General features: G+C 48.5%; 1 protein-coding gene across 10 annotated transcripts in view; it reads right to left on the reverse strand.

The window, feature by feature from the left end:
- The window catches only part of AGAP1 (ArfGAP with GTPase domain, ankyrin repeat and PH domain 1), a 615,139-nt gene that overhangs the window by 60,901 nt on the left and 527,830 nt on the right, over positions 1-26,408 (reverse strand). For all 10 annotated transcript variants that reach the window (XM_031968800.1, XM_031968799.1, XM_031968801.1 and 7 more), the window contains 3 exons: positions 11,121-11,275; positions 7,588-7,678; positions 2,657-2,879 (listed from right to left, as the gene is read on the reverse strand). In XM_031968800.1, coding sequence (XP_031824660.1) covers positions 2,657-2,879; positions 7,588-7,678; positions 11,121-11,275 — 469 coding nt within the window. The remainder of the gene's footprint in view (positions 1-2,656; positions 2,880-7,587; positions 7,679-11,120; positions 11,276-26,408) is intronic.

Genomic DNA, 26,408 nt, shown 5'->3' on the forward strand with positions numbered 1-26,408 from the left:
GGTCTGAACTCGGGTCTTGCCCGACTCCAGGCAAGCACCACCCTATTTCAGGGACCTCTCATGATTATACTGGTGATATTTTTATGATGATCATTGATTTGTCCTTATCTCTTTTGAGAGAGTTCAGAGAGAAGCATTTTTACCATTCAAGTTCATGGGAGAGAAGATGATGGGAGCTAGCGGACTGCCCAGAGGGATTACCGCCATCTTCACCATGCCAGGAGAAAGCCCCCAGCGAGGGGAGGGGAGTTCTGAATTCCCAAGAAGAGGGACAAGAGCGATACTCGTGGGACCAGCCTAAGGAGCCCCTGGGGAGAAGGGCTCCTGCCACATGCTACAATCTGCCCAGGCTCCTCCACTGCTCTACACTGACCGTGTCTCTCAGCCACGTGACACAAGAGGATGTTGTTGGTAAAACAGGGGTTCTTTGTTTCCGGGAGATGTTTGCCACTTGGTTATGTGACATGGGCAAGGAATAACTGATGGCCGGCCCACCATGTGTTCCACGGGCATTATGGGAACTCAAGGGAAATGAAAGACCAGCATCTCGAGGGCGTCAAAGGCGAGATGACGCATGCTGAGGTCACAGAGCTGCTGTGGTATTTGGACATCACAACAACAATGATTATTATTAGTCCAGACCCAGAATTTCAAGAGTTGGCAACCATTGGCGTGGAATGTCCCTTCGCCATCGCAGGGTAGTTGGGGCAGTGCCGTGAGCCCAAGAGATGTATGACTGACTCATGAGAAGCTGGGAAGACAGGTCTCATCTCCCATTAGGGCTCCACCTTCCCATCATCCACTCTAGGGCAAATAGTCCTGTCCCCATCCTTGTGCACAGCCTCCACTAAGGAAAACTCCCAACCTGTTCTTTCTTGCTCTGGACAAAACCCTTAGGGCAGTTATGACTGCCCTGGGTACCCAGAGCAGAACCTGAGCATGTACCACTAAAACCAATCCCCACTGGCCCCGGGAAACCCGTCCTCTGTCCTCCAGATTACTCTGTGGGGGGAGGGGTCCTCATTTATCTTATTTTTTATTTATTGGAGCATAATTACAAAGTCGGGGAGATGCCGAGGGTCCCACAGAGGCACACCTTGCAGCTTCCCCTCCTCCAAAGCTGACCTCTGTCCATTCACACGGGCCACGATGCTTCTTGCCTCTATTGCCATGGCTACTATTCCTACTGATTTAAAAATTTGGAATTTGGAGCAGATTTGAGGTTCCTAAAGGGCCACACAGCTAACAAAGTCCAAGTTTGCCCGGGACAGCTGGCTCTCCGGCAAAGCCGCGCTTGCGCGCTTCTGCTTTATCTCTATAAATTATAAATAGGAATACAGATGAGAAGGGCAGGTATTCACATATCTGACATAAGTGCACACACGGGAAATAGAAACAAAGACAGAATTCAGAAAATCCATGCTGGGAATAAGCATACATGGAGGAGAAGGGAGAGAGGGAAAGGTATGATTGACCAAAAAAGGTGCATCTCCAACTCCTCCCAGAAACAATGAGGCCCTTCGTTGTCCAGCTACTGTTTCTGGAGAAAGACGCAGCTTGTCTAGTTACAGGCACCCTCGAGAGCCGCTCAGCCAGGACAGAATCAGGGCCCTATGAAGGGCACTCTGTGCCCACCCATGCCCAGCGGACTTCCCACGCAACAAGCTCCTTGCTGTGCAGTAACTCTTGGAATTCTGTACCTAGAGCTGGACCAGCCGGTACCACAAATTCATTTTTTCACCCAGATAAAACCCTGTCTGCCCTGCCTGGTTTGTGTGATCACTGTTGGGAGTCACCAGGAGGTGCTACCTTGCTCCAGAGCTGGATAAATAAAAGGCTGATTGTCAATGAGCAAATCCGGGGAATCAAGTAATTGCCGTCGATTCCCTCAGATCACCTGGCGACTGAGAGGAGGGACAAGGGATGGAATTCCGGGCCGCATCCAGAATGGTCACCTTGAAAGGTTGCCTTCGTCTCTGCTGTCCATTGCTTAGGACCCCTGACTCCCAGCCCTTCCCGGGCAGAGACGCCCTTGGGAAGGTGACATTTCTGGAAACACCAGAAGGTGTCCGTCTCCCAGCAATCCCAAAGTAGCAACTTTTAGAAGCATCGTGTCTTTATGAGCGATTCTGCTCGAAAAAGGTTTATCACGGTCATTAATGAAAAGGAAGAAATGGAATGAGTGGCTTAAAAACAAAGCCTGCACTCACACTCGATAATAATCAGTCCTGAAGAGGATTTATCACACGCCAAGCTAGAGCTGCTTGATTAAATGTACAATTGATTAAATAAAACATTTTGCAGCCATAAATTCATTTATTCTCGAAAAGAAACCGAATAGATGACTGAGAGTAAGAGATGTTAACGTAACAAGTCAGGAATTGATTGAGTCACATAAAAGGCTCAAAAATGTTTCCCACTCAGAACTTTGGCTGAATCCTACTGCCCTACTCAGGTTTTGGAGAGCAGACTACAGAAAACAAGGCGAGAAAAGCCGGAAACAACCAAGAAAAACAACGAAGGCGGTAAGATTGTCCCCCATTGCATGAGCCATTTTTGAGCACTTCATCCCAGAATTATCTCACCAGCTTTCAGTGGAGTCGCCAACAAGCGGGGACAGTTCCGGGCCCCCCAAACAATGAGCGAGGCGGCTTACCTGGTGGAGTCCAGCGAGGGCTTCATGTGTCCCTGGCAGCTTTCTTCCCAGACGCTGTTGGCCAGTTCGTTCCCAATGGAGGACATGACCTTGATGAGTTCAATGGGCCAGTCATCGAGGTCCAGCGACCGGACGCGGGACAGGTGCGTGCCAAGATTCCGGTGTATCCCTGAGCATTCGATGCACATGAGGGCCCCCAAGTTCAAACTGGCCCAGTTTGGGTCTGCACAATGATACAGAAATCAGACACGTAAACAAAACGGGGAAATTACTGTCACCGATTCATATTCTCTTGGGAGGAGTGCAGTCTCAAGAGGAAGAGAAGCTAGACCGCCAAGAATCTGTCACAAAGAGATACTAAATTGGAAGGGATTGGGCGGCCTTAACATATGACATAAATGCTTAGAGGACAGCAAACTGGGGGGGCAAGGGCCATGCCATCCCTACAGCTTAGCCCCTATTTAGTCAGGTGCTTAACAGAAGACAAGCTCCCAATGAATAGAAATCATTGCATTCACTGTATTTGTATTCCCAGTGCCTGGTACACAGCAGGCACTTAATAAATGCTTAGTGCTTGATTGCTAAGTATTATATTTCCATTCCTTTCTTTAAACTATCAAAGGTCCAAAATGTGGTAGATCAAGGATGTATGTGATTGTAAAGAAAGATTGTAAAGAAAGATAGATTTCCTAACTCTTCTAACTCAAATCTTTCAATTGACCAATTAACCAATGAGCAATTATTATATATAGATTTTATGCCAGACACTGGTGAGATTCTTCTAGAAATACAAAAGGAAAGAGTCCCTACCCTCAAGGAGCTTATGCTCTACTACAGGAGACAACAGATACATATACACAGATACACACAGAAATGAATAGGGGGAGGTAGAGGAGGAGATGAGGAAGGAACTCATGTAGAAGGTGTTGCTCAGACTCAGAAACCCAGGATTCTGGGAGATAGAAGAAGGTCAGTACAGGGTTCATCTGGGGAGGCAAGATATACGTGATATCTGAGAAGACAAGGATCCTGAAATAAGAGCCAGGACCTGAGATGGCATCACTGTCCATCCTCCTCTGCCAATGCAGGTACCCATTTAGCAGAGAAGTTGGGGATGGTTGCCCGAGGCTCAGAAAGATTAGCTGATGTGGCTGGGGTCGGGTTTGGGTGGAAGGGTGTGGGGAAGAGACTCTCTCAAAAGAGTTGAAAGAACTGAGGATGTCCTAGAGACAGGAAGACTTGGGAGGGATGAGGAGAGGGGTCTGATGAAGGAGCCCCTGGGCAGCAGATTCCTGAGGGGGATCTGTCCAGCGCCAGGCTCATCAGTCGATATTTAGGAGCGCCAGGTAGGGAGGGCAAACTTCTCCTAGAGCTAGCAGCTGGTCTGGAGCAGAATGGGTGACTTTGGAAGAGTTTCTGGGCAGAGGCCAAATGGCCATAGTAGTTGTAGTGGGGATGGTGGGTCAGTACAAGTTGCATTAGTGGCTTATGAAGGTCCCTCTAGCTCAGGCTGTGTTTAAATGAGGTTAGCATGTTGGTGATAACCTTGGAGTCATGAAGATAGATCTTTCTCCATTCAAATCCAATCTCAGATAATAGATATGGGACCCTGTCACATAGTCACTTCACTCTGCCTCAGTTTCCTCATCTGTAAAAATGAGCTGGAGAAGGAAATGGCCAACCACTCTGATATCTTTGCCAAGAAAACCCCAAATGGGGTCTCAGAGAGTCAAGACTGAACAACAAATCATGCTTTTGCTAAAGAGGAATCCTGACAGATTGCTGCTGGAAGGTTGAGAAGGGCAAGATGACTTTCAGTCAGATCAGTATGGACTCAATGGAAGAGGTGGTGGCCGAGTTGGACCTTGAAAAGATCAACATATAAAGATAAAGGTCAACTGTTCAACGGAGGGAGGCTATATACAAAGTCACAGACATAGGATGTGAATGGGCCGATGGGCTGTCCAGTCAGGCAGGATGGGAAATGGTGAGAGGGAATGGCTGAGAAACTCTGTTGGCTAGTGATGGTGGCTGGAAGGTATACAGTAGGAGGGCGAAGCTAGACTGCTACCCCGTGCAAGGTTCAGAGGTCTGGATTGGGTGCCCACGTGACATAGACCATGAAGGGGGAGCTTACTCAGGAAACAGCAAGGATGGGCTGAGCAGGGAAGAGTTTGGAGGCAGGCAACCCTTAATGTAAAGGGAAAAACAAGATGGTGCCCATAGTGGGAATGGAAGCACAAGATCCTGTGCAAGTGGGTGGATGGCGTAGGCCCTCTCCAGGAATTTGGAGATAGGATCCATAAGGGTTGGTGAGGCTGGAAATGCAAGAAGGAGATGTCAGCTATGAAGGAGGGCTAGCCATCACGCTCCAGCTCTGTTGTTCACTGTTGTGATTTTGGGGAAGAAGCTGGAGTTCTCTGGGCATCAAGTTACCCATCGTTGGAGGAACAAGAAGAAATATGCCAAATTTCTAAGATCTGAACACTGATTTTAATGCCATGAAGAGAATGGACTTTCAAGAACAGATGGGCTTAGAACTATTCTTTCTATAAGAGCTGATGAAAAAGGCCTGAACTTGGCAGCAGAGAACTTGGGTTCATCCCATTCTGGCTCTGTCACCCCTCCACCCTGTGACCTTGGGCACAAGCCTGAACCTCTCTACATTTCATTCTTTGTGTTTAAAATGATGGACTCAATCAGGGGTATCAACCAACATATGGCCCACAACACTTCCAAGTTCAGTCAGAAAGAGATTAACATGTAACTAGGAAATAATAGCACAAATAAGAAGAAAAATATGGTAACATTACTGTTTGGAACGAAGTCGATATGTGACCCACAAAGATGCTTATGTATGGATTGGTGGCTCCCATTTGGGGATCTGTAGGTACTTCTGGCACTGAACCTGTAATGCTCTTGTCTAGACATTGTTCCAACTGCTTACTGGGTCACCAAGAGCTTGGTAGCTGATGGCAAATGCTCAAACCATTTCTAGGGTCATTTCTGAGCTCCACCTTCAGCACCTGCTATGGCCTCTACTTTTTAACTTGAATTACAAAGACCACCCTTTCTATGTAGCACAAGCTTCTACAATCATAGAACTGGAGATGGGAGAGGTCTTGGAAGTCAGGTAGTCCAATGACCTTTCCAATGGATCAACATGCACTACAGCTCTTTGTTCAAGGCTCTCTCCATCAGTGCTCCTGCCAGTCAACTCAAGGCCCTGAGAGAGATGCCAACATGACCCGTTTCTTTTCCTCTTGGTGACCTCTGTCCTCCCAATGGTGCCAAGAATTTTGTTCCCAAGGTAAGTATCTGCTCCCTACTCAATAAACTATATTGACGTTCCCCCCCCAAGGATCAAATACAAACTCCTTTTTTAGATATTTAAAGCTTTTCATTCCTAGGTCATTTTCTAACATTCCAGTTCTCTTGTACCTCATTCTCCTTCATTCAGTCTAGATAGTTCAATCATTATGACCTACTTGCAGTTCCTCATAAATAATTTTCTATCACCCATCACTATGCCTTTGACCTGGCTAAGCTCCACACCTAGAATGCCCTCCCTCTTTGCTTCTCTGGCTTTCTTCAAGATTTAGTTCAAGTGTCACCTTTTGTATGAAGCCTTTCCTAGTTTCTTTGGCCTTCCCCTTCAAAATAACTTTATGCCTACTTTGAATGTAATATATATATATATATATGTATATATATATATATATATATATATATATATATATATATACACACACATATATATGTATACACATACACCTATAGATACATACACCTGTTTTCTCTTCCACTAGGATTTAAGTTTCTAGAAAACTAGTACATCTTCTATGTGTCCAAGGACCAAACGTATAAAGTGCCTTTCAAATCTTAAAGCACTATGTAAATGCTATCATCATCATTAAAAATAATAATGAATAATGACAAAAATAATGATAAATGCTTGCCTATTGAATATTGACGATACACAAAATAAAAGACAAGGTAATTTATAGCACGGGTGGAAGGAAGAAGCAGGCACCAGCAGCTGTGGAAATAAGGGAAAGCTTCTTGTATCCAGAAAAGGCAATAATGTTAAAGAAGTCAAGTAGAGACTTGTTGTTTCTAAAGGCAGTTTTCAAAAACTGCCACAGGATCGACATTAATAATGACCTTGAGGTCCTGTCCTGGTTGAAGAACCTTCTGAGTCATTGAAAATTATATTATAGTTAGTAATGAGCGTATCTCTTTTTTGGTCCAGACTTGTGACTGTCAATGGGAAACTCCCGATGGGGGCTCCTTCTCCATATCCAATGTAGATCAACAACTAATTATTTTAGTTCCTCAGGGGATCTGAGAGGCCAAGCCACTTGTCCAGTGTTCTCCAAGGCCTCCCTAATGAGAGCTCCTTGAGGACAGTGCTTTAGTGTAGGTGCTAATATTGTACCCATTTTGCTGATAAAGGATTTGAGGTAGAGAATGATGAAATGTTTTGCCCCAGATTTGGGGATAAGAATCAAGCTTTTTGATTTCAATTAGCCCTTGAGCTCTGCCCTCTGGGCCAGGCCATCTGCGTCATGGGGATTGGGACCTGGACGAGATCCGTGATCTCTTGGTGGGGAAATGCCCTTTAACAGAGCCATTAGGCATCTCCTCTGCAAATTCTGGTCTCAGAGAGCCATCAAGATCCCTCACAGATCAGGGATTGTGTCCAGAGTCACCCAGTCCCCAGGTGTCCTCAGGGTGCCCGATTCTGGATCCACTTTGCATCAAGAGCTCACTTAGATCCCATCAGAATACAAAGAAAAATTGCATCCATTGTTTCCAAGGATGGGTCCTCAAGGGATGGTCCTTTGGAGAGCTGAGCCCTCCTAGCCAAGGTGACCCGCGCTACTGAAAGCCCAGCCCCACCCTCCCAAGGCAGCAACAACCGTACGTACTCTGTGCCTCACAATCCACGCACTGCGAGTTCCCGCGGATGTTCCTGATCGACTGCAGGGCCATGGCTTCGTTCTGGCTCGTCAGGCGGGACTAGTGACAGCAAAGGAAAGAGACATGGGTCAGCCTACAGGACACGACTGGTGATGAGGGGATGACTCCCTCCAACACGAACCCAGAGGGGCGGACGCAGGACTGCTCCTGGAGCCTCCAGCCTGGGGAAGATGTTCATGACAGGCTGGGGACTTCTGGGACCCGGGAGGCTGACCCCAAAGAGGAAGCGGGCGGGAACCTCATTCACTGCGGGGCGTTGGGTCTGTATTTTGGCGTGCCCATCTGGGCAGGTGGGTATGATTAAAGGCTGGGGCCCAAATCTGCTCCTAATCCATAGGTCACCAGCTTAATCAGGGGCAGCAGCCAGAGTTACTCTCAGCTGCCCTGTGGGTGACCTCCACTTTCACTCGGAGACATCATTCCTTGGAGACCCACTGCTCATTTTAAGGGGAACAGGGCTGCTATAGTAACAAACTCCCAAACAATGATTATAAATGGGGGTTGGGCGGGGTGACGAAGGCCTGGGGGAGGGATTCCTGAAATCAGGCTTTACACAGAGTTCACAAAATTGATTTCAGCTAACATTTTGAGGGGAACCTCGGTTTTTTTGTGCACAAAAGATACTGTCCCCTCTTTAAAAGGATTCCTCCCTCCTGCAGCTGGCCACTTCTTTTTTTGTGTGATGAAAATGGAGCTGTTTTTCCCTTCCAGATTTAACATATCAGTCATTTGCATTATTTAATCACTATGGTCCAATTTCCACATAGGAGATGGGTGTATCAGGGCCATGGCCGCCTCTTAATTATCCACAGATAGCCGAAGCATATGGGATCATTGGCAGATAATTATGTGGGGTCTTAGAGGTCATCATTTAGTTTGATTCCCTTCATTTCCAAGATGGGGAAACCAAGGCCCGTCGACTCACCCGTGGCCTTACTGAGAGTGTCACAACAAGGCTGGGAAGCTAGCTTTCTGACTCCCAATCCAGAACTTTTCCCTTTGGATTGTGCCATGACATGGACGTATCTTTCCTGTTCAGGGATCATTAGCATCTCCTCTCATTTAGCTCTGACTTTTTGGATAGGATTCTGGTCTTATTTAAAGCTTGGAATCCTACTCCAAGATACAATAATCTAAATGGTGGCTCCCAACTATTTCTGGTTTCTATTCTTCAGTTTTAGCAAAATGTTCTCAGAGATTCTATTTAATATGAAAGGAAATAAGAATTTTAATGAGTAAGACATAATAAAGAAATTGATTATTTTCAGAAGTAGGGTATAGTTTGTGAATATTCTCCATATTCCTTTGATAAGCTCCTTGAAATCTTGGGAGAAAATATATCAGAGGCTGGGAAGCCATTATCTATAGAGATGGAGGGCTCCTTTTAACACAGGATATTTAATAAGTACACCTACTCCCTCCTCCAGGGCAATTGCAAGTCAGATAATCAAGCCACTTAATGAGAGAACAGTTTGGTGGCGTTAGGGGGAGGGATGACGCTGTCCATCAACAGCATGCAATGGGGAACATGGAAGCACGCAGCCTCAGTGTGAGCTGGCCAAATGGATGCCGTTCCACTTCCTCTAGGGTCAAGTCTTCATAATGTGATTTCTTGATTTGGTTGGGAGCATTGGGAATTTCGAAAATCTCAGTCAAGGGCATCAAGTACAAACATATCCTCCATCTTTCTCTCCCCAAAAAACTGGAGGTTGATGGATTATCCATCCTTGATCTTGCCCCTTCCTTCCAGGAGTACGGACAAGTGAAAACTACCTGGATTTGTTTTTTGGGCTCATTTTCACGACTGCCCACGTACGTGACTTATTAAAGGCAAATCACACAGAAATAAAGAGCAGTGATTTTCTCCACCTTGAATATAAAATGGCTTAAAAAAATAAAAGGAGAAGCAAATTACACGAGAATAATCATTCCTGTGGTCTGGTTTACCCTGGTTAAAGAGGTAATAAAAGAAGATACTCCATCTTTCTGAAAGAGAAGGTCTCTACCTAATGACAAAGCAAAACATAAATCACGGGCAGGAGTTTCTTTAAATGAATACAGAACGAGACGACAGGTCTGTGGACAACGTCTTTTCTCTTTGTTTCTGGCCGGGCACGGTTTGAAAAAATCAACATGCTCCCCAGGAGCCCAAGATGAGCTGGCTCAGGAAAACAGCAGGCAGCTGTTTGGGCCCTGGAGCCGTGTGATCCATGAGGTTGGGTTTCCAGGTGTAGAATCTAAAGGACAGGGACCTCAAAGGATGTGCTAGGTCTGCCATGCCACGGGGAGACATGGGGCAGCATCTCTCTTGACTATAGAGTGGAGAAGGAACCCTGGCCTGGAACACTGATGGCCCAAAGATCCAGGATGCCTTTCACTGACAGGAGGAACCAGCCACTCCTGTTCTGCCTCTATAAGACCTTTCCCGAGTCTCACATGGAATTGGTGCTTAATCTATGTTTGCTGAGTGAATTAATGAAGTAATTCCCTGGGCCCTCTGCTTGGGAACATTCTTGGTATTGCTCAAATTAGCTTGTGCTTATGAATCTATACCCGTGTTGGGTCCCGAAGGTGACAAGATACATCAAAGATAAGGTAGGGATGCCATCAATACTTGGTGAATGAACAAATGCCCAAATTCCCAGATCCTCATAGTTGATAAAATGAGCAAATTGTCACACAAGTGCTTAACACAGTCTCTGGCACATGTAGCAGCATCCTAGAAATGCTTTCCCCTTCCTTTTCCTTCCCATCCTTTTCTCCCTCTCCTCCCTTTCCCTTCCTCTTCCTATAATTAGTTTGGTTATTTACTGACATGTTCACCCGTCCTCAGAAGAAGGGCAGGAGCTGCTTTTTAAGTTTTACTTTTATTCTCTATTGCCTGGCACAGTGCTTGGCACACAGTAGGCACTTTATAATGTGTGTTGGCTTGGGAAGGGCTGGACCTTAGAATCGATTTGTTTCCCATGCGCCGACCTCCCCGCCATCACTCACTGTGGCCAGCAAGCGTGAGCGTCACCATTCAACAGGTGATCTCGTGCTTTCTATCTGATAATGCGGGCCCTTCCTGAGAAAGGAGCGCAGGTCTGGGGACGGGGAGACCATTATGTCCTTTGTTTCTGGGTGGATTCTACCTAAAACAGACACGTGGCAATGGATTTGGAAAGAGAAGCAGGAAAGGGGATCATTTATTTACCATTAACAGCCAAGCCTTCATGGCTGGGGTTCTTTGAGGCAGAAATACTGAAAATGGACGGTTTCCACAGTATAAGAAACAATCCAACAGTGGGGACCAGAATTCAATCCCTGGCTCCCCGGGAATGATTCTGGAGGCATGAATATTTTTTTTAAGGCTTACGATTGCTCATTAGCTTCTGGTCCCAAAAGAATAATTGGGCCTTGCCAAGCTGATGGACTTTATTCTCCCCCTTTGTTTTACTGTGGATTTGGATTCTCGCAGGCGGCTCCCCGCGGCCCTTACCTTGTTCTTGCTGCTCTCACAGGACTGTAAACTGGCCAGGATCTGACTCTCGATGGCTTGTACCCAAGCGTCCCGTTCTTCATACGTGGCGGCTTCAAAGTGCCACGTCTGGCCGGTGAGGGACACAATGATAAACTCAAAGTTTTCTTCTTGTTCTGAAACACAGAGTGGAGGGGATGAAGAGACGAGCTTTCCTGTGCCCGCGGTCCCCGCTGCCAGGCCTCTGTCATCAAAGCGCCTCGCACTTCAAGGCGAGCTGCGTGGGGGCCCAGGCAAAACACAAGACCGGACAACTACAGCCGCTGAGATCTGAACCCCAATGGCCGTGCCCGCCGAGCGTCTCGGGCACCGCGCCGGGGAGAGGGAGGTGGGGAGAGGAGGCTGGGGACCCGCCACGGCGACAGGAAGGCGGCTCCCTGGGCACGGCAGCCCCGGGGACAACCAACAGCACTAACTGTGCTTGTGGAGACGTGCACACGCACACACGGGCCACCTCGGAGGAGGATCTGCAGCCAGCCGCACTCTGACAACAAAGGGCAAGGGGGAAGGGGAGAGCACAAGGAGATCACAAAGACCCCTTTCCTTATCAGTGAGTCATTTCTGGGTTGGGCATCTTAGCGCTTCCTGAACCGGGGCCTCTGGATTTTTAAAATCTATTTTCCTAACCGTCATTTCACTGTACTGGCTTCCTTTGTAATCCCACCTGCTTCATTGGGTGAGCTTAAATACATGAATCTGAGAAAGGCTCCCCAGCCTGACTGCCAGTGGAGTCCACGATACAAAAGGGCCCCTCCTCTAGATGGGGAAATGAAGGTGTAAAGGAAAAAAAGGCAGTGTCAGAAAGTGGGCGGCTGGGACCCTGGGACCCTCCTGCGATTCACTGACCACTATGGTAGGCAGGGGGAAGAGGGACATGTGGGAAAACATCCAACTGAATTGGTTACGTATTCATAATAAATATTATATAGTTATATATAATGTACAGTTGTGTATATATATATTTTTATATATGTATAAAACTATTATGTAGTTATAATAATCTACCATGTGTGTCAATCAATCAACAATTATGGGCTTACTATGTGCAAGGCTCACCACATGCTGGAGTTACCCCCAATCAATCCAGCTCCTTTCTACAAGCAAGATGGGAAGCACCTACTGTGTGCTGGGCACTAGTAAAACAAAAGCCCTATGCTCGCTCGTTCAGAGGCATGCGCAGGCACACACAGGGATGGGGGCGCTCAAGCTGAGGCGACCATGAGAGGCCTTGGTGAAGAAGCTGGTGCTGGAGGTGAGCCCTGAACGAAGCCGGGGCTTCCAAAAGGTGTGTGTGGGGGAAAGCATTCTGGCAAAGGCATGGAGGTGGGGAATGTTGCGAGACGGGCCGAGAACACCAGCCTTACAAGGGCCTGTCCAACAGGCTGCACTGGCATGGATGTCTCCATTTCACAGATGAGGGCACTGGGGCTTGGGAAGAGAGCGACAAGGTTTCTCAAGTACAGGCAGTGTCCCCAATGAGGGTCCCTGTTGTTTATACCTCGGAGTTATGGAATAACGAGCTAATGGCCGATTCCCCAAGTTCCTACTTCTGGCTTCCCCGCTAGCAGTCTCCTCTGAGGTCTCAGGGCCATGTGGGGACTCTGCTGGTCCCACACAGAGGCTGGGGATAAACAAGGAAACATGAGAGTGAATGGGCCCAAGAGCCATGTGTATAGCACCCTGTTCTCCAGCCTATGACGAATGGCTGCAAACCACACCATGTGCCATGTCATCAAAGCTGGGGGGTACTCAAAGGGCAGAGATGGAGAATTCCAACTAGAGAGAGGGAGGGCTGGCAAAGCGGGGAGCCGAGGATGGCGAAGGGGACCTAAGGGACCAGAGCGGTCCAGAATGGGCCAGTTTGGACAGACTATGATCAATACTGTCCAGCCAGTCAGCCAAGAACCCACAGCCACTGAGCATGTGAACAAGTCTGGCTTCTCATCCACCCATCCATTCTTCCTTCCTTCCATCCATCCATCCATCCATCCATCCATCTATCCCTCCACCTATCTATTCATCCCTCCATCTGTCAGCATGATGACGCTATTTAAGCATGAAAGATGATGCACAAGTGAGCCACAGAACAGCAGTGTGGCCCCGAAGGAGGAGAGCTCTCCTCTCCGGGAGACTTGGAGCCTTCTAAGGCCTTCTCTCTCCTCATGGGGAGCTTGATCATAAAATGACAAGTGGATGCCAACCGAGGCTCCCCTTGGCTGCAGGATCTTCCCTGAGCAGCCTTCTGCGAGCAGCTGTGGCCCCCGTTGGCTGTGCCCTCTGCGGCAGGCTCTGCAGAGGGCAGTTTCCTCGCCAAGCCGTGGCATCCCCCACCCTAGCCCACATTCCCCGTCCTGCCCCACGGCATCCCGACGCCCTTCCAAGCTCAGCTCTGAGCCACGTCCTGAGCCCTCAGCGACCAGTCTGGTCCTGTGCTCCCCTCTGGAGACCCCTTTCCATCCAGGGGACGCTGCACTTCTGATTTGGTCTCTGCTGAGCTCTGAGGAGGCCGGACAAATGGTTACTCGAGGAAGCTGTTGGGGGAGGGTGTGCTGAAGGTTGCAGAGGTTCTCCACGACTGATGGGACCTCGTGGACGACAGGCCGCGTGGGCAGGAGGTCCGGTCCTGGCTTCCGCGGGAACGATGATGGGCAAGAGCAGGTTTCTGTTCGGTAATTTGAGGGCAGAAAGGAGTGGCGGCTCCTTGCCTGGAGCTCTCCTGGCCCATCTGCCGAGAGCAGAGAACGCTTGTTCCGAGGGGGATTTCCGGACCCTTCTTGACCAAGGCCAGTAGGGAAGAGCAGAGAGCCAAGCTTGGTGCCGAGGAGCCCCAAGATCCAATCCTGCCGCAGAAGCAGAGGGCCCTGGCCCAGCCTCATGCCCCTGGCAGAGAAGGCGGCAATCTGCCTCAGGCTGGGGACTCTGCTCTGCTAAGAGGTCCCACATCAAAGCAGCTCCAAGGCTCCCTCACCGACCACTGGTCTTTCCGGCTTCCCTTGGGCATCTTTCCTTAAGTCCCGCATCAGCCCCACCTCGGGGAGAGAGTGTTGGCGTAGTTGAGGCGAGGGGATGGCCCAATTCTGCCCCGGCGGAGCCTCCCCTGGAAACCTGCTTGTCACACAATCCTCCCCACAGTGGCAACGATAACCATTCATAGGCAAGCATTTGGCACTCTCACAACCTTCCTGGGAGGGGGAGGGTAACTTACACATGAGAAAACTGAGGCAATCACAAGCTAATGATGTGCCCAGGGTCTCATTCCTAAGGATCTGGGCCAGGTTTCAAGCCCAGACCGGTGCTCTCCCTCCCCACTGCACCTGCCCTGGGATGGGGGTTAATCTCACAGAGAGCCACATGCTGGGACCTGTGTTCTGGGTGCAATATGAACCTAGATTCCACATCCGCCTGCACTGATGACTGCACTGACGCCCAGCTGTGCCAGGAACCCCCGAGGCCATGCTCTCAGAAGAGATTCTCATCCCCCCATTGTCCCCTGAGGTGGTTTTCCTGCAGTCCCTGAGCCCTCTTCCCCTCCATCTCCAACAAGAGAGAGTCTAACTGGAGGCTTCTATGTTGTGCTTTTCCCTGAGTAAGGGATCTAATCACAATCAGTGCTAATACTGCCCCAAGCGCCCGGACACTCAAGCTCACCTGATCTTGGCAGCAATCCTAGCAGGCAGGGCTTTTACTGCCCCATTTCACAGATGAGGACATAAGAGGTTCTGTCAATTTAAATGCTTTTTCTAATTATTTGGATATCAGGTGTCTACACCAGGATCTGGGCCCAGTTCTCATTTCCTATGAGGGACATTTGAATTCCTCCCAAACACCCTTTTGCAAGTAGGACAATTAGCATAAAAGTCTAGTTGTGCACAGAATGGGAGTCAAGGGCCATCCCAAGGAATTTAACTCCTCTACATTCTCCACCAAAATACACTCTAACAGAAATACAGAAACAGGAATTGGGTAAGATATTTCTTAAAGGAGACTGAGCAGAAAGTCCTTCTTCCTTTCCTTTTAAAAATATTCCTCCCTCCCTCATTCCCTCTCTCTTCCTTCTTTCTTTTCTTTTTAAAATATTCCTCCTCCCTCCTGCCCTCTTTCTCTCTCTCTCTCTTCCTTCCTTCCTCCTTCCTTTCCTCCCTCCGTCTTTCTCTCTTTTCCTTCTTTCCTTTTTTTCCTCCTCCTTCTCTCCCTCCCTCCCATACCCCATGGATATGAGTTTCCACCAAAGCCACCCATGACCCTTCAGTCCCTTCTTGAAGTCGCCATGTTATACAAACAGACCTTAACTAATGGTGACAGGATGGTTTGAATGAGCAGCAAATGGTTCTAGGCTCGGGAGCCCTCTGATTTGGAGACTTGGGATTGCCAGCCAATCCCAGCTGCTACAAGAGTAGGATGCAAGCACCAGAGGGACTGAATCCCCAGCAGGACTAAATGTCATTTTAGATATAAATCTGCATTTACCCCAAGGCACAGCAGAACTGAAATTCCTTGAGGGCAGGGATTGTTTTGTAGCTCAACCAGCTACAAAAGTAGCTTGATAAGGAAGGTACTTGATAGTACCTTATCAAGCACATAGTAGGCACTTTAGCCTGGGTAAATTGACTGAGCTTAGCTATCTTTGTAATTGACTTAGACTTCAATGCCTTACCCTAGAGCAGAGGTCTGCAGCCTTTGGATGCCCAACAGTCCTACAAGTAGAGCCTAAGTCCTGGGAGGCTGAATTAGGCTGGAAAGCCTGAGTCTGTCCCTACAGATGGACTGAATTGCTGAGGAACAATATGTGGAAGCCATTCATTTCCACCTTGGTCAGTGGATGATTTTTTTGACCTTCAAAGATCATCTTCTTGGACCTAAGAGAGGTTGCATGGATTGTAGGATGAAATACCAGATTGTGGCCGAACATGGAGTCAGCGGGATTGCAACGTGGCTCCACTGGTAGCATTTGTAGCAAAAATGAGCACAGTGGCCAGTCAGCCAGAACCCTGGAGTCAGCAATGGCTAGGCCCCCATGGACTTCTTCCGTTCTTTATCGCTCCTGTCTATCCCTTTAACACAGTTGTTACGATGTTGGTCACCAGCCCAGTGACTTTCAAGGAAGGAAACAGCTGGCTGAGGGGAAATGCTTCAAATCTAGTTTTTGTGAGATGTCATATACTCACTCAAATAGTGTCGGCAAGGGAAAGCTCTCTCAAAAGTGAGTTAGGAAACTCACTTTCAACAGGGTAGAATGTAAGCTTCCTAAAAGCAGGGGGTTGCTATGATCTTATCTCTGTATCCAGCACGCCCAGCACAATTTCCTTTCTTTTTGGGACCCGTCCAGTGATTTCATCCGAACTGGAAACTCCCAAAGAGGAAAATCTCCCTACCAGAATTGAAGGCACCCGCCCTTAAACTTAAGTTTCAGAGCTGTTGGGAAGTAGTATGGCTAAGAGATTGCCCAGGATCGCACAGCTAGCCAGTTAGAGATGTGGTGTGGGCCCAAAACTTTTTGGCCGCAACATCAGCTGTCTAGAGATTACAGCTACCAGAAACTTTTTGGACAGTTAATAAATGTTTAAATGCTATCGAATTGAACCGATTATTGATTCCAGCCCCAGATCATTCACTATTCATTAACTCCAATGGCTGAATAAATTGTGGTATATGAATGTGATGGAAGATTATTGTTCTGTAAGAAACAATTAACAGGATGATTTCAGAGAAGCCTGAAGAGACTGACATGAACTGATGCTGAGTGAAATGAGCAGAACCAGGAGATCATTGTACACATTGTACTATGAGCAATTCTGATGGGTGTGGCTCTTTCCAGGCCAGTTTCAAAGATCTCATGGTAAGAGAGCCATCTGCACCCAGAGAGAAAACTGTGGGAACTGAGTGGGGATCACAACAACATTCTCACTCCTTTTGTTGTTCGTTTACATTTTGTTTTCTTACTCATTTTCTTTCCTTTTGATCTGATCTTTCTTGTGTAACAAGATAATTGTACAAATATTTACATATATTGGATTTAACATATATTTTAATATGTGTAACATATACTGGATTACTTGCCATCTAAGGGAGAGGGTGGAGCGAAGTAGGGGAAAATCTGGAACACAAGGCTATGCAAGGATCAGTGTTGAAAAATGATCCGTGCCTATGTTTTAAAAATAAAAAGCTTTAATAATAATTTTTTAAAGGGGGGGAAAAACTCTTTCCAAAACTCAGTGTTCTCAGCTATAAAACAGGTTGGTTGGACCAAAGACCTGTGAGAACTTTTCCAACTCAAAAGTCCTTGATGTGGGTGATTCTGCCCCAATTCCATTGCTTCTGAACCTTGGACCCAACTCCGTTTCTCTTCCATTGCTTGGGTGGGAAAAGGTATTTCCTTCTTCCCCTTCTTTGTTTTGGACACAAAGAATTCCAAGTTTCACAAAACGAGGTCATTTCATGCAGGTCCCTGAGGTCCGAGAGAATTCCAAAAGACTCCAGCATTTCATAAAGTGACTCCACAATTCATCTTAGTTAACAATGGGGTGGGGGATGATGGGAATGGTGCTATCCTGTAGGGCAAGATTTGGCAGAGAAGTGAGTCTGGAAATGGTTCTTCCTTCAAATGGTCTCCCTAAAATGTCAAGGAGAGTCTGGAGAGAGGTTCTAGGTACTGAACTTGACTCAAGAAAGCTTTTCTTTAGCACATTTCGAGCTAGCTGAGGAATCAAGATGGCTGATATCGGAGGTCTCGTTTCTTTTCCAAACTGGGGCAGTTTCTTAACATGGCAGCTCCATCAAAGCCCCCTCTCTCTTTGAGGTCACTGTGTGAGGACCCCAACATTCTCTCCTCACAGCCCCCCAGCCTTTCCTCCCATCTCCCCACCTGAAATGAGACCGTGCGTGGTCTCACCGAATGTTCCTTATGGTTTAATAACATTGTGTGATTGGGCTCCCAGGGATTTAAACAGTTTTCCATGTTTAACGGTTATTCATGGAAAGGTCCCCCCTATAATAGTATTTTAGCACCATGAACCTGTCGAAATCAACCTGCCCAATTACCCCAAACTACATTAATAACACCGGATATTACACTAATTGTGTCCAGTTTCTATGCAGACAAGGCCCCGTGGGGCTAATTTTGCGTCCTCAGGGGCAAGCAACTCAACCATCAAACCGATTTCACCAGGAATCCCTCCTCATTACACAAGTCTGGGCTGTCAAACTTTTTTTTTTAAAGGTTAATGGGCCAATCAGTCATCAATTATTTCTGGGGGAACCTGGCAGGCAAAGGGTTAAAGTGCTAAAAAGCAGCTGCCGGGCGGCTGTCCATTTGGAAGTTGTTATCAACAGGAGACATGTGAGGAGGCATTTGGGGGGCGCTGCGGAGGGGGGACATGGAGGCAGCCAGAGAGCCAGGGCGGGAGAGGGGAGGGCCGGGAAGACAGGCCGCCAGGTTCTGGCAAAGACTGCTGGGAGCCGTTCACCACCAGCCTGGGCACAGCCATCGTCGGTGCAGGGCGCGTGGGTGCCCTCCGGACTCCAGGGGGTGTGGGGAGGGAGGACCACAAGGGCAGATGTGGGCGCCTCTGGGAGTCACTGAAACCCGATGAGCAAGGGAAGCCCAGAGTCCGAGGGACCCGCCCAAAGTGGCAGAGATCTGGTTCTCGCCTCTCTCGGTTCCAACCCAAAGACCTGAGACTGATGGACGGCAAGTCGGGGGCCATGGGACGCGATGGAACCCAGAGGGCTGGGCCCAAGTCCGGACTCTGAGTGTCCTTGGGCAGTAATAACAGCATCCCGCCTTTCTGTGCTCCTCTCCCCAGGCTTGGGACAGAGATTATTTTCATCCCTTTTTCCAGAGAGTCTTGGTGACTAGTTAAGGGTCACAGAGTCACTGTCTGGGATTTGAATTCAGGGCTCTAAGGGGTCAGCATTTGTTTTTTTACTGGACTCTATGCTGAGAGATCTTCCGTTTCGGACTTTTTCCGAGTCCACAAGAGCCTCTCTTGAGACAAGCGGCCTCATTTTGCAGCGGGAAGACAGGTGCTTCACCCAGAGTCACATAGACAGCACTCAAGCCTGCCTTTGTCCTCCAGCCAGGCTCCAAAGTCCCTCAGAGCCCACCCAGGGCAGCCCCTTCCTTTTCCAGAGAAGGAAACTGAGGGAAGAAACTATAGATTCAGGGACCCAAAAAGGTCAATAGTTTTGGTGGGATTTGAACTCAGATTCTCTGCTTCAGGATCAATGTTCATCTTGCTGTTGTTCAGTTGTTTTCAGACGTGTCCAACTCTCTGTGATCCCGTTTGGGGTTTTCTTGGCAAAGATACCGGAGGGTTTGCCGTTTCCTCCTCCAGCTTATTTTACAGATGGGGAAACTGAGGCAAACACTTGAAGTCACACTAGTATAGTGAGGGTCCAAGCAGGATTAGAATTCCCAAAGGTGAGCCTTCCAAGCTCGGTGCTCTCTCCATGGCATTAGGGGATCCCTGATAGTCCTTGCAAATTTGCATAAAACTGGTGCCAGAAAGACACCATCTTGTCAGTCAGTCAACAAGTCAGCCAACCAATGAGGGTCTAGCTAACAGTTCCTCCGCTCCAAGCCCCAATCTAGGCATTCGGGGGTGGCAGGGAGAGAAAATTAGGGAAGTGACTTTCCTAGGAACTACAGAGCTTGTATACAGTAGGCTAACCTGAGTCAATTTAATTCCAGTAAATCTGGCCAATACTTAGTGAGTGCTGACTGCCCAGGGACGCGGTTCTGATTCCAGGGCAAATAATGCCTTGCCCCCAGAAATCTGTGTTCAAACCAAGCCGTGCCATGGCCCTGATTGCCAGGATTTGGGTAGAGACCCAACAACAAGGGCTTTTATTTTCCCCCTTAGGAGGGTCCAGGCTGGAAGGCCCATTTTTAGGAGCTCCTTCCATTAACCTTGGCATTGAGCACTGCGGGGGGCCGCACCTTTCTTAAATTAAGGAAAGCGTCCAAAGGAAACCCCCCCGAAAAAGTAATTACCGCTTCCAAAATTGAAACCATCTTCACGAGGCCAGAGGGACGCAGGCGGCGCCTTTGCTGAGGATGGCGTGCGCGTCCTCGACCTCCCCGTTAAGCCCTGATTCCGCCCGAGCCGGTGAGGCAGAAAGGGGAAGGGATCAAGGCCTCCTTCTCCTGAAACCCCGCTACTGGAGCTGGTATAATTTCTTTAGCTACAAGAGGGCCCGAGGTATCATTACCGTTTGTCAGTCGGTGTAATTTATCTTCATAAATTTCACAATAAGTATGTTTATTAGCCGTCCCAATTACGGAAATACATTTGTGCTGCGTCCCACCAGGCAAGGCTGGCGAGTACCTCTCTCCCTTCTTCTACAAGCCCTGGGCACTGCTAATCAGTCTGGAAGTCCAGGGGAAGGGGGATCGGCAAGCCCCCGGTGGCCGGGCCCCAGGAGCCCCCTCGGTCTGCATGCACTGGGGACGATCCGATCACGTCCTGGGCTTGGTTTCCAGGTAGGGAATTCATTCCTTTTCAATTGTTTCCCAAGATTTTCAGGGGATCGTTGAGCTGGGAGGAGCCTTAGAGATTCTACAGATGAGGAAACCGAGGCCCTGAGAGGGGGACTTGTCCCCAGTGCTATGGGCAAGGAGAAGCAGAGCCAGGATCAAACTCAAGCCCACCCAATGGCTTCTCCAAGGCAAATGTAATTTTTTTTCACTGACTTAGACACTTACTAGAGACAGTAATGCTCTAGAGATCACTAGATTTGGAATCGGAGGACCCGACTTCAATCCTACCTCAGACACTCACTAGCTGTGTGAGCTCGGACAAGTAACGTACTCTTGCCTGCCTCAGTTTCCTTAACTGTAAAATGGGGACGGATAGTCACAGCCCCTGCTTGCTGTCGTGAGGATCCCATGAAATCCTGCCACTAACTACTAGCCCGGCTACTTCTGTGTCACACAGATGCTGGCCTGTTCTCTACCGCATGTTGTCTCTCTAAATATGGGAGTCACCCCGAGTTACTTTGGGGTCCCCTGCATGTTAACAGACTTTCTCCATTTACAAATCAGATGCCACAGAAACACCAATGAGAAATGTCCTAAATGGCATTTAAACCAATGCAGCTGTGGAGGTACTTTTTGGTCTTTACAAGTGAGCCGGCTGGTAGCTGGCAGGGGCTCAGTGAGCATTTGTTTGAATGGACTATGAAGTAATTGCACATTTTCTACACAGTTGCTAAAATCCAGCCCAGAAGAAAAGGCTGAGGAAGAGGAGTTTCCTTGAATTCCTATTTATCTCTCTCAGTTAACATTTCTCCTCTAATTCCTCCTTAGCCAATGTATGAAAAAGTTACCAGGACATTTATGTACCCTCTGGGTACCCCCTGCCTCCCATGAATTTTACATGTTGGGAAACTGAGGTTCAGGGTGGTTACGTGTTTTTACCAAAGTCACAAAGGCAGAGAATAACTACTTCACTCACATACTTAAGTGCATGGAAAATGAAGGGGTGAGGGAACAGGCAAAAAGAAATGCTTAAAAGTATTAATAAAATCAATTTAAATAAGTGAAGGGGGCCAATAAGGCTTCCCGGCCTCCACTTGCCTCTCCCATCACACTCATCCCCCTTTCTCCCACTACAACCTCTGGATCTCTTCCACATATTCTCTACTTGGTGAACTTGATCTCATAATGCCAGAAAACAGGCTGCTGCCCCACTGTCTCTACAACCCCCATCCCTCTTCCAGCTTTGCCAGGATTCTCCCCTCCCCTCCAACCTCCACCATAAAATGGAAGCTCAGTAAAGCAAGGACCAACTTAATTCTTTTTGCCTTTGGATCCCCAATGCTTAGAACAGTGCCTGGTACATAGTAATTACTTAAAACCACTATTTATTTATCTAAAGGGATAGTGAAAAAGGGGGGAAAAGGTGTTAAAAACAGTGTCCCTAAAAGTGGCAACAAAAAGTAGACAGCTGTGGTGAGGGTCCAAAATCAGTCAAGCTGAAGCTGACCCAGCAGCCTGGATTTGGGAGTAGGACAGGGAGCAATTGTCCAGGGCTGCCAATGAGCTAAAGCAGCTGATCTGGACACATGAAGGCCTTGCCAGAGGTGGGACCACAAGGGGCCCACGTCAGCATCCCAGACGGGCTCGTGTTGCCTCTGGGGCAGAGGCACCCAGGAGGATTGCTCGGTTGTTCATCTGTGGTGAGCTTGGTTCCATAAACACGGTATATTCTCATGGGCCCAGTTTGGCCCTGGGAACTTTCTAGCTTTGTCAGACCGGGCGTGCACAGTTAGGCTGGCACAGGATCATAACCTGGGGACAAGGAGACCCTACACCTGGCCTGGCAATGGAAGAGGTTCATTTTTTGTTCTAAGTTTACTAATCATCAAAGCTAATATTTATGCACCACTTTGAGCTCTGCAAAATGTTACATCTTTTATGTAACCCTATTTGATTCTCAATAAGCAATTGGAGAGATGGTGCCCTGTTCTCCAAGGCAATGCCCTCTCTTGAATGCTACATTTCTTCCAGTAGATTTTGTAAATCAAAGCCCATCATACCTGAGTCCTTATCAAAAGAAATATGATAACACTGAGGTTATGCAACAATTCTTTTTTGGAAATCCCAAATATCTGGGAGAAAAAGAAAGAAAATATATAGACTTTTCACCTTAGTTTTAAGAGTAATCCATTTCTTAGGGTAGGTTTGGACCCTGGCTGAAGTATAAGAATATTTAAAAAAACTTATTTCAAAATGCATATCTGGGTTTACCATTTAAAAATTACTTTTACTCTAGGTATGTAGTTATAGCACTTTTAGAGCTAGGGATTTCTTGAGTAAACAATTCCCATTTTAGATTTGGTAAGTTTAAATCTTATGTCCCACAATGACAGATATACATATGTGAGGTTAAGATTGTATTCCTTTTCTGCTACTCTAGAGTTCTATACGCAATGGCTGCTCAATCCCAATGTTGATCAACAAGTATCTCCATTCTCTTCATCTAGCCATCCAACGAATGATCCATGTACCCATCTGGCCATAGCCCTTCGTCTATTCATGTACCATCCATCCATCTATCCATCCATCCATTCACTCACTGAGTATCTCTCCTAGGCAAGTCACTGAACTGGATGCCAAAGGCACTAAAACACTCATACCCCAGAAGGGGAGAACAGGTACATAAACACAAGGCAGGGTGAGATCTGTATAAACAGAGCACATGAAGGCTCAGAGAAGGAGTGGAAAGGAAGAAGAGATTTCTTCTTCATATACTCACCACTCACTCTGCTTTCCCTGTCTCTAAAAACCAAAATGGTTCAAGTGACTACCTAGATTTTGAGTTGATCCTTGCAAGGTCAGATAGCACTTCGGCTCCTATAATTGCCTCATTTCATGTGGTTAAATGGAAAGTTGGCAGAAGGAAGGTCAATACAAATTTGGGGGGTCCAAATAGATGGGGACTCTGATGAAATATGATATTAGGTATGACATATGCTGTCAGACTTAGTGATGGGTTGTTTGGTGCTGTGATGCTTTTTTCTTCTTTTGAGATAAGAAGTGACTTTGGGGGAGGGAACACATTTTTGAACTAAAGGTGATGAAAAAACAAAAGATGTTCATAAAAATAAAAAAATAAAAATAAAAAAAGAGTTGTACATGTATGGGACTACCTGCCATTTAGGGCAGAGAGTGGAGGGAAGGAGGGGAAAAGCTGAGACAGAAGTTTTTGCAAGGGTCAGTGTTGAAACCATGCATATATTTTATATATAAAAAGCTATAAAAAATAAAAAAAGAGTTATATAACAAATCTGAGGGAACATTCTTATTTGGAACAGCATATTATAATTGTTGAAGATTCATCTATATGATCTTCATTTCAAGTAGCTGGGATTGTTTAAGTTGGAGAAGAGAGGGATGAGAGAGGGACACGATAGCTTCTCACCAAAAATGTGAAGGATCTTCCACGGAAGGGGCACTATCCTTGCTCTGCTCGGGCCTAAGAACTCTGGGGGAGGCTCAATGGAGCAAAGTCACCTTCGCACCTACTCCTGACTCCTGGAGCTCTGCTAGACCCGAGAGGGGTGCCTTGGGAAGGAATGGGCTGCCCCTCACTGGAGCTCCCCAAGAAATGGCAGGGCGGTCCCTCGCGGGCTGTGCATCATCCGGACTAGATGCTCCCAGTCCCGAACGTAATAGGAGGAACATCATTATATGTGATGCTCATAACACCTTGTCGTTAATCCCGCCATGTATACAACCAAAAAAAGCTTGGGAGTCTCATCCATTATTCCCAGCTCGAACCCGATTCCCGCCAAACAAACGGAAATCCTCAAGGGTGAAAGTGAAAGACCGCAGACTTGCTCTAAGGAGGAACTCCAAGGCCGCGGTTAACCGCAGGCCAGGTTCTCCTCCTGGGCCCGGCTGACAAAGGACGCTCCCATCACCGGCGTTTGCGGCCGGGACCCGCCAGCCGGGGAGTCCCTCATCTCTACGGCCGGCCGCCCATCCTCTCCGAGGTGGGGAGAGGCTCAGAGGCCCTCGCGCTCCGCTGCTCCCGCCCCGCCCCCCGGCCCGTCCTGCGCTGCAGAAGCCCCCATTTGCCCCGGTTAGTAAAGGCTGAGGGGCTCCCGCGCTCAGCGCCGCGGAGTCACACGCTTCCCTCGGCTTGGCTACAGCCTGAGTCCCCAGGACGGAGGCCGGAAAGCGCGCCTCGGATTCAGAGGCCTTCAAGGGTGTGGGAATCCCCGCAGCCACTCCAGGGACCCGGTGACGCGCCGGCTTCCTCCGGCGGACCTTGGGCACCCCCCACTCAAACGCCCGGCCACAAACACGTCCGCCCGGCGCGCGCAGGCGCGAGAGGGGGAAAGGGGGACGCGGCCGGGGGCAACTCGGCCCGCCGGGGGCTTCCGCAATGGCTGCCGGGGCCTAAGGTTGGGAAAGCAGCGCCCAGTGCGGGGGCATTTTCCGTCTCGTCCTTCCAGGCTCTGAAAGCAGGCGCAGAGGGGCCGGCGGGGCCCTTCCCGGGAGGGGGACCCCAGGATTGGAGCCGCATTATCGGACCTTCGATGGGCTGCGGCGCGGAGGCGCTTCGGATTCCCAGGCCCATTTCCTGGGGCTGCGAGAGCGGGCCTGGCGCCCGCGGTACAGTAGTAATTGTGCACGGGAAAAAGAGAGAGACGGTGGCATAAATCACCAAAGGTTAATGATCAGGATGTGAACAGAGGGACTTGTTTACAGAAAGAGCGTGCAATTTAAAATTTACAAGAGATTTAATGCCGGCGCTCGGCAATTGCTAAAATCAACAGCCCAGAAAACAGTGACATTAAGAAAAATATTACGCTTCTAATCCTTCCCAAATAAGTCAATTAGTGTTGGGGCCCGCGCCCGCCATCACTTGACCCATATGGCTCGCACTTAGGTGGAAAAAAACTCCCCCCATTATAGCAAGCTCAGTGGCTTGTGACTTATTTTGCATCGCTCCCCGCCCCCCCCCCCCATCCCGGCCCCTCTCGCGCCGTCAGAGCGGGCGCGCGCTCCTCCCCCCTCCGCCTGGCATCGGAATAATTCTGACCCTTGACATTTGTAATAATCAAAACAAAAGGCAGTTTATAATTGCGTTGTTTCCACGAAAGGGGGAAAATCCAATCTGCTCTCCCGGCAGAGCCATGACGGGCCGTCCTCGGCCGACGGGAGTCAATTTGTGAACTTTGGCACCGGGCGACCTTTAGAAGCAGCGCCCCCATCTCCAGAATTTACAAGCAAGCCCGGCGCATGCAAATGGCCCGGCCCGGCCTCCGCCGCCGCCGCCGCCGAGAGCATTATGGAGAGCGCTTTCCCCCAACAAATTAAGAGTGTTTCTTAAATGTCACAGCACACTATTGTGTTTGGCCACAGATCATTACGCCTGATCCGCGCACTTTTAAAAACGGTAATAACTCGGGAAATATTACGCCGAGCGCCCGCATGTAGAGAGGCAGGAAAAAAGAGCAGGAAATGGGCTCTGAAGTCATTTCAACATCGCCACTCGGGGACTGGAGGAAAGGTCAGGATCTAAGTAAGCTGAAACGAACATGAATGGGAGAGAAAAGGCACAAACAGGAGAGATGGAGAGACCGGCGGCAGGAGCGGCAGACACAGCGCGAGAGCATGCACCCCGGCAGGGCCGGCTCCGGGCCCCGCCGAGGGGAGGGGGCGGGGCGGGGCGGGGCGCGTCACGTGACAGGGAAGGACCCGGGGGCGGGGAGAGGGGAGGGGGCGGGGCTTGCCCG

Source organism: Sarcophilus harrisii, chromosome 4 (genome assembly GCF_902635505.1).
Source record: "Sarcophilus harrisii chromosome 4, mSarHar1.11, whole genome shotgun sequence".
NCBI classification, from domain to species: Eukaryota; Metazoa; Chordata; class Mammalia; order Dasyuromorphia; family Dasyuridae; genus Sarcophilus; species Sarcophilus harrisii.